Source organism: Malania oleifera, chromosome 12 (assembly GCF_029873635.1).
Source record: "Malania oleifera isolate guangnan ecotype guangnan chromosome 12, ASM2987363v1, whole genome shotgun sequence".
NCBI classification, from domain to species: Eukaryota; Viridiplantae; Streptophyta; class Magnoliopsida; order Santalales; family Ximeniaceae; genus Malania; species Malania oleifera.
The window spans coordinates 6,422,524-6,431,343 of NC_080428.1; the positions used below are offsets into that span (position 1 = coordinate 6,422,524).

General features: G+C 37.8%; 1 protein-coding gene across 1 annotated transcript; it reads left to right on the plus strand.

The window, feature by feature from the left end:
• LOC131143796 (kinesin-like protein KIN-14Q) lies at positions 1-6,201 on the plus strand. The gene is made up of 16 exons (XM_058092144.1): positions 1-341; positions 666-1,225; positions 1,334-1,502; positions 1,579-1,646; positions 1,746-1,956; positions 2,043-2,119; positions 2,199-2,298; positions 2,376-2,474; positions 2,571-2,747; positions 2,854-3,139; positions 3,615-3,776; positions 3,875-4,090; positions 4,200-4,237; positions 4,485-4,648; positions 4,791-4,916; positions 5,071-6,201. The coding sequence occupies exons 1-16, from the start codon at positions 98-100 to the stop codon at positions 5,932-5,934; spliced, it is 3,561 nt and encodes a 1,186-aa protein (XP_057948127.1). The 5' UTR covers positions 1-97; the 3' UTR covers positions 5,935-6,201.
• The last annotated feature ends 2,619 nt before the right edge of the window (positions 6,202-8,820 follow it).

Consider the following 8,820-nt stretch of genomic DNA (forward strand, 5'->3'; position numbering starts at 1 on the left):
CTCTCTCTCTTATGCATTTCCTTCACTTTTTTTTTGAAAAAAAATAAACTCAAAAACCGAACCTTGTGATTGTTATCTCGAACTGTTGTCTTTATCAATGGAAGACCATCAATGGCACGACCCGCTTCTCATCACGGATGTTTCTTGGCAAGAACAGAGCTCCGGCTGTATGATCATACCTTTTCCCAGAGACAATCCACTTGTTCCTGATTTCTCATTGAGCGATCGTTTATCTGATAATTTGAACCCCTTCCAAGAGGCAGGCGTTTCCCCTTCTTCACCGAGCTCGCGAATTTCGACAATGGCGGAACCTGGACATTGTCACCCCGATGCAAACCAAGGTAATGGCTTAGGTTCTTTAATTTCTTTATCGAAAAATCAAGGTTTTAACTGCTACTTAAAAGACTTTCCGTACGGAACTAGAGTATAGCTTCAAGATCTTCTGTAGAAATGTGTAAATTGATTTGATTGGTTTCCTGCTTAGACGATGATTCTTGGCAAAACCAAGGTTTACAAGCTAATAGTTGTGAAAAATACAATGACTTGATTTGAAATGAGGACTTTGATGGTGCATACTCTGCCTATTTTCCATGTGAAATGGCAAGAATTTGCGTTTCCCTTCTGGGTCATCAACAGTTTGATTTGATCAAAGGTTCACATTCCAGGTGGTTCCATGCTAGGATTCTCTTTAACTTCTCCGGATCTGGTTGTTGTTGCCGGTTTGCCTGATACACCTAGAGACAGTTATGGAGTTTCAGATGACTTCTTGAAGAATAGATATCCGAAGAATATGGAAAATTCTGCAGAGCTCTCGTTTGAAGAAGGCATCAATGGGTCTGCATTGTGGCCAGCTTTGAAGGAAGATATGTTCCTTGACGCTTCTTTCGAGCTTCTTCCACCACCGCAAACTGAAGAGAAGACTGAAAGCTCATGTCCAGTTTTAAGCATAAATGTTGGATCTATGGATAGGGCTGTGGAATCAAGTGGAGTCAATTATATAGAGGACACTTGTTTTATCGGTGGCGATACTGTACGAACCGATGCTATAATTGGGGAAGGAGAATGTTTCCCTCTATACCAAACAGCACGCTTTGGAAGCTTCTCATATAAATTTTTGTCCTTGGAGTCTGGAAATTACCTTCTTGATCTGCATTTTGCAGAGATTGTGTTCACTGATGGTCCTCGTGGGATGAGAGTGTTTGATGTCTACGTGCAAGAAAAGAAGGTGAAATTTCATGAAACAAATTAGAAACAAGGCCTTTGTTACTGTTAGTGCATCTTGTGAAAAGACGGTTGCCTTGTAGCCCTTATGATGGTGTTAATTGTTTTGCAGGCTCTTTCCAGCTTAGACATATATGCTCGCGTAGGTGCAAACAGCCCTTTGGTTATTTCTGATTTGAAAACTTCTGTTGATGGTGATGAGGGCTTGTACATCAGATTCGAAGGATTAATGGGAAGCCCAATTGTATGTGGAATTTCTGTGAGGAAAGATTGCCATGCAAGTAAGTGTAACATGTTGGCAGTTTTTGAAATTAGATTCCTCTAAGCAAATTATTAATATGAAGTCATTCATGACAGGCTTCCGAGGAGGTGAGTCACTTGAATTTATGGGAATGTCTCAAATGCAAGAATGCAACTCACCAGAAGTAATACATCTTTGTAGCCTGCTTAAGCTCTTGTTAAGGATCAAGAGAAATAATAATCTTCTATTTTATCCCCCTTTTCTCTAAATGATTACATGACAGGATACTGGGGACTGTAAGGAGGAAGGAGAAACTCAGAAGCTGCAAAGAGATTACGAGCTTCAGAAGAAATTACTAACAGAAGCAAAGAGGGATTTAAAGGAGCTTAGGCAGGAGAACGAACTCAAGAACAGAGAATGCAAAGAAGCTTGGAATTCCTTGAAGGAGCTTCAAAATGAGCTCATGCGCAAATCAATGCATGTTGGATCTTTGGGTATGGAAATCCTTCATGGGGATGGTCTTGGAGATGTTCTTTGGATAAAATATTTGTGAAATGATGTGATATTTGTTTCTCCACAGCTTTTGCCATTGAAGGGCAAGTTAAAGAAAAGGGCAAATGGTTTTCATCATTGAGAGACTTGAAAAGAAAATTGAAGGTAACTAGACATGTTCTTATAAGTCATATATGTCTGCCATCAAATCGTTGATATTGACTTAGCAAATTTCATTCTACAGATTTTGAAAATGGAGCAAAACAACCTATCAGATGAGGCATTGGCATGTAGAAGCTTCCTTGCAGATATGAATGAAATCAACTCTATCATTCTGTCCAAGAGTAAATCCACTTGCTATCTGTTTTTATCTTTCAGATTTAATTTTCTCCCTATTTTAATTTTCCTCCTTTGTCAATAGTGAATCAACAAGTTGATCAATATGAAGACCTCAAGTTTAAATTCATGGAAGGAGCGCAGGAACAAAAAAAACTGTACAACAAGGTTTTGGAATTGAAAGGTTAGTAGTTTTTGATACTGTGTTTGGATGTTAAATGAGCTTAAGAAAATGAAAATAGTGCTCATGGATGCTAAATCTGATTGATCCTATTTGCAGGGAATATTAGGGTCTTTTGTCGGTGCAGGCCTTTAAACACTGAAGAAATCGCAGCAGGAGCTTCTATGACAATTGATTTTGAATCTTCCAAAGATGGTGAGCTTACAGTAAAATCAAATGGGACAAGCAAAAAGACTTTCAAGTTTGATGCTGTTTTTAGCCCCCAGGCCGACCAAGGTAAAATCACACAGATGTAATGGACAGATATTGAACTAGATTTCATGCAAAACTATCCTTAATTTTTTCAATCTACATAATTCTTGCTTCTACGTGCTTGTTTTAGTTGACGTTTTCAAGGACACTGCACCATTCGCCACCTCAGTTCTAGATGGTTACAATGCCTGCATATTTGCTTACGGTCAAACTGGGACTGGGAAGACTTTCACTATGGAAGGTACAGATGAAGCTCGCGGGGTTAACTTTCGTACTCTTGCTGAGTTATTTCGCATCATCAAGGAGCGAGAGAATATTTTTCGATATGATATATCTGTTAGTGTCTTAGAAGTTTATAATGAGCAAATACGGGATTTGCTCGTCTCGAATACCCAGCCTGGAGTTGCTGCAAAGAGGTATACAGAGAAGTTTCAGTTATTTCTGTTCCCCATAAACTTCCTTTCCATTTAATTATATGTCACTTCTGTTTATCTCAACAACTAAGTATGATAATAACTAGAAACTAAAGTAACAGGGTATTATCATGTCTTATACATGTTAGGAGTACTTCTCCTGCTTCAGAAGCAAGAAGAAATGAAATGATCTTGCTATTGACTAGTTTGAGCCTAATTATTATTATGAAATTTGAGTTTTAGTTATGCTTTTTTGAAAAGTAGGCTGAGCTTTCTTCATAACAGTTTTCAAGACTGTAGAGAGTTATTCAGAAATTATATTCTATATTGCCAAATACTCCATGAATCAGTATATATTACTCACTGCTACAATATTTGTTATTTCACCAGAGAAATGTTGTGGTTTGTGTAGCATTGAGGCAATTTTTTTAATACTACAGCCCTTCAGAATGATGACTAATAATATGGATACTTGTAGACTTGAAATAAGGCAAGTAGGTGAGGGAATTCATCATGTCCCTGGACTGGCTGAGGCCCATGTCAACAACATGAGTGAGGTTTGGGAAGTTCTACAGACTGGCAGTAATGCAAGGGCAGTTGGATCAACTAATGCTAACGAGTACAGCAGCCGCTCCCACTGGTTTGTATACTAGTTTACAGTTCAAGTTCTTGTTAATTGTGTTGCAAAAAATGAATTCATAGTCCTTAATATGTGACCACGGTTCATTCTGAACACAGCATACACTGTGTGATGGTGAAGGGAGTGAATTTGTTGAACGGAGAATGCACACGAAGCAAACTATGGCTGATTGACCTGGCAGGTAGTGAGCGAGTAGCCAAGATAGAAGTGCAAGGAGAACGACTTAAGGAAACTCAAAATATTAATCGATCTCTGTCAGCACTTGGAGATGTTATATCAGCTCTTGCAACCAAAAGCCCACACATTCCTTTTAGGTTAACAAAATGAATAAATTTTCTTAATGTAATGTATGTTTTATTGTCTGCACATCAACCACCCTACACATGTCTTCTTGGTTTGTAATCTTTTTCCTTTGCCCTGCAGGAACTCAAAACTCACCCACTTGCTTCAAGACTCTTTAGGTACTTTCTTATCTGGGTTCCCTTGAAACAGTTGGGGAAACAAAAGAAAATTTTGGAGGACTTTAAAATGAAATATGTGTGGATGTGTGTGTGTGTGCATGTGTAGTTTTACAATGTTTGTGAGACAGCCCATGCTCTTTGGAATTCAAAATGAAATGTTAGCTTGTTCAATTTTCTTGGCAATTAGAATTTAATTTCGTCAACTTCATAAACCAAAACTCCTTGTTTATGGTTTTATTTATCATAGGTGGAGACTCGAAGACACTTATGTTTGTACAGATCAGTCCTAATGAGTGCGACTTGAATGAAACACTTTGCTCACTCAACTTTGCAAGTAGGGTACGAGGAATAGAATTGGGTCCTGCAAAGAAGCAGTTGGACAGTGCTGAACTTCTGAAGTACAAACAAATGGTACAATGTGATGTGCTGATGTGGCAAATTCTTCTGTTCCCACCTCCGCCCTTGGGGTTTCCCCAGCTGTTTTAATTTCTGAATGTACATGTTTGTCTTGTTCTGTTCATTACACATTTTTTTGAAATCTCTCAACTGTTAGGCTGAGAAGAGCAAGCTAGACATAAGGAGCAAGGAACTGCAAATTAAAAAGATGGAAGAAACAGTCTATGGTCTAGATTTGAAGATGAAAGAAAAAGACCTAAAAAATAAGAGCCTTCAAGAGAAAGTATGACATTAAATTTTCCTTTTGAATTTGAATTTGAAATTATTGAATATTTTTTTTTTCAAGTGGGGGCTGAAATTGCTGTTCCTTTTTTGCAAGGCACCTGTAATGAATAAAAGTCTCTGCTCCCTTGTTCTCTTACTCTATTACTTTTCAGGTGAGGGAATTGGAATCACAGCTTCTAGTAGAGAGAAAGCTAGCTAGGCAGCATGTGGACTCAAAAGTGATTGAGCAGCTCCAGCCAAAACATCAATTGAAACAAGAGCAAGAAGAGCAAAATACTGCAGCAATGAGGCCTCCACTTGTGATCCGACCATTTGGAAGTCACAAGAATTTCAATGAATCAGCTAATACTGCACCAAGCAAGGACCAAACAAATCGTACTCGGCCACTTGCAGAGAACATTAGCTGCAAACCATCAATACCCCTTCCTCCAATAGATAGCTTTGTCAAATACAAGGATCCCATGGAGAAAGAAAACAATCCTCAGATGGCTGAACATCCTCCACTGCCAAAGACAACTGGGAGAGCCTCAATATGCACAACAGATCGTCAGGTCCTAGTAAGTCGTCCAGCTCCACGGCGAAACTCTCTAATCCCACTTCCTAATGCCCCAAGTTCAGCACTGTTTCTGCCGCCGTCAGTATCATTACCACCATTTGAAGCCAATGGGAAAGAAGATACGGACAGTTCTGAAGTTTCCTGCTTTCCAGAACAGACTCCTGCTGATAGCCCTAAAGGACTTAAAAGTGGGGGTAAGAAGCTGAACAGTGTATTGAGACGGAGCCTTCAAAAGAAAATTCAACTGAAGTCCCCAATGCAGCTGCACGCTCGAAAAGGTGGTGTCAATGTGGCAATGGAGAGAGTAAGAGTCTCCATTGGAAGCAAAGGCAGGGTGGCACATAGAATACTGCTTGGCAATGCTAGAAGGGTGGGAACAAAAGAAACACAGCAGCATCAAAACCGAAAGGAAAAAGAGAGGGGATGGAATATTGGAACAACAGGGAAAACTGTTATATAAAAAACGAAGGTTTTGCCATTGGGAACTCAACATGATTATATGTTGTTTCCTGCTCATTATCTGCATGGCTCAACGGATCAGGAGGAGAAGCATGCCTTCTCTCCCCAGCCACCACCACCCACCAAAAAAGGAAAAAAAAAAAAAGGAAAAATTTTGTGCAGATTCTTTTGTGATGATGCTTGCTGATCATCTATCTGAATACTTGTAAAATGGAAACTTACTAGACCATGTCATGCATGGAGTACTGAGTTACTCTTTTAGCAATCATATTTATGGAGTTGAGTGCCAACCAGAGAGAGAGAGAGAGAGAGTCTGGTACATTGTGTTGAGGTCATCCAAAAACACAACGTTTGTATGGTGCATGAATACTTCCTACTACTTAACTACAACATCCTCTTCTAATTTAGGACTCATTCTTTGTCATTAATTCTATAGATCCTCTAAATTTAAGTGTCCATAGCATTCTCATGGAGTCATGATAAACCTGCTTTGGATATATGAAACTTATCAATTGCTGACGTTTTGCATTCATGCAAATTCTATGCTAAGCATTGTACCAGTTACACAGGTAGCAAGTCATGACTTATAAAATTCAGAGAAACTAGAATTCACAATCAAGATAGATTAATCAGGGTTCTAGGATAGATTCATTAGGGTTCTGGGCATCGAAGCCATTGATGCATGATCAAAGCTTAAACATATACTTCTCAATAAAAAATCAAGAAAAACACTAGCTAGGGCTAGGGTTAATGTTGGGCATAATTCATTAGCCAAATCATATCTCTTAAATCGTTACTGATTCGAAATTTTGGTTCATCAAAAAATGCAAATCGAAATCAAATGGCTTCAAATAGTTAATTAAAATTCACTTAATTGATTTTTAGGTCAATATCAAATGTTTATTCAAATTGAGCTAGTAGAACGATTTGAAAATTTAAGGTCATTGCAAAATAACATTTTTTATTCCATTATTTAACTAACATGTAAATTTTAAGATTCAAATAGTAAAATTTGAGCATCAATAGGTTTTACAATTTAAAACATCTTACATAAGCGGTAAAACATCCACCCATGGTGTTGCAAGAGAGGAAAAAAAAAAAAAAAATTCCACCCATGAATTGAACTAAAGCAAAATCCATAATGTTAACTTTTTGAGTCTGATCTCTGTTTTGATGCTGACAAAGCATAAGGATCTTATGTGTGCATCTAGTTTGTAAATAGGTTTACAATTCAGCCTGGACATAAGATACAGGGGAAATGGAAGTTGGGGAAATGGAAGCCAAGATGGAACTTAAAGATCACATCCGTCGCATTCCATGAAAACAGAAGAGCAAAAGAAGAACAAGAAGAAGAAGAAGACATGATATATCTAATTTGTAATTGCATTTAGTTTTTCATAATTGGTCTGTAATAATGTATTTCATGCATGGTATGATTAAAAGCTCAGGATGACCATAGACCGACCATAGGGAATCAAAACACGACCAAAGACTGACCTTAGGTCCTAAAATTTTTCATGAAAAATCCCCTAACTTAAATACCATACTCATACATATAGGGGTGAAATTTTGCAAAGTCAAAATTGGGGCTAAAATTGAAAATTTACACAGCCCGATTGATCGACCGACCATTCGCGTTGTAAACGCCTTGGTCAACCAACCTAGTATCAAAGGCTCAAGCATAGTTGACCGGCCTTTATATTTGAATCGATTTCTTGACCGGCCGATCGGCCACTTAGTTCAAATATGCCACGCCGACCGACCTGCATGAACAATCGACCGGCCTTGTGCCTAGGTCAACTGAACCTACGAAGGGTTCAGAATCGCCTTCGGCCAGCCAACCAGCAGTTTCCTTGGCCAACCGAGCCTCTTAAAAGATTCAAATTTTTGACTTAGCTTGATCGATCGACGATGCCCTGGGTTGACCGAACCTCTCGGGATTTTTAAAATTTCAGCGCTTAAACTTAATTAATTTCTGATTAAACAATTTTTAATCCCTAAAAGGTCCCAAACGGTCATATTTTTCCCAAACACTATATATACCCCCTCATTACTAAAATTTTAACAAGGAGATTAGAAAGAAAATCCTCCTAAATTTTTTTTTAATCTTCATTCATTTTAACTCTCTTTTCATCATTCTTTTAAAAATATTTTCAAGAGAGCATTCATCTGGGCATATATTTTTCACATAAAAAATCATCTTACTCTCATTTATTATTCATCTTGCAAATCTTTCTTAGAGAGTGAATCCAAAGGTTCTCCACATTTTTTTTGTGATAAGTATTTTTGGAGATACCTTTCCTTGCCAGTGAATCTTGCACATTCAATGCAAGATTCAAAAGCTTATATTATTCTTCATTGCAAAAATCATTTTGAGCTAAAGCCCTGATTCCCTTAAACCACATTTTTAGAAATCTTTGTTGGGAATATTTCTTAGGGATTTAAGATCTTTGAAGTAGTTATTGCATCCTCCACTTTCAAAGCAAAGATCATATAATTTTTGTTTGCAAAAATCATTTGAAAGCAAACCCTTAGTTCTCCTACACTTAATTTGGAAAATATTTTTGGGAGAAAAATTTATTAGGGGTTAAATTTTTGAACACTCATCATATATGTCTTACCTCAAAGATTGGAATACTTATTTTGAGAAAAATACCCAAACTCACTTGCACTTTTAATTCATATCATCTGAGAGTGCATTGTATTTCAAGTTGTACACATATGCTTTTGAGAAGCGTTTCATTGTACAAAATTTTTTTATTTAATATCTATTGTTTTCTAGACGTGTGGTCAGAATAGGATTGCATTGACTTGTAACGTCCACCGGATTGGCTCAGACCCGGTTAGGAGAGCACCGGATTAACTTAGACTCAGTTGGGAGAGTCCC

Coding starts and splice junctions, on each gene's coding strand:
- LOC131143796 (XM_058092144.1), top strand. CDS start 98: ATGGAAGACCATCAATGGCACGACCCGCTTCTCATCACGGATGTTTCT. Junction 1,647..1,745: donor AAGAATGCAACTCACCAGAA/GTAATACATCTT, acceptor ATTACATGACAG/GATACTGGGGACTGTAAGGA. Junction 4,917..5,070: donor ATAAGAGCCTTCAAGAGAAA/GTATGACATTAA, acceptor ATTACTTTTCAG/GTGAGGGAATTGGAATCACA.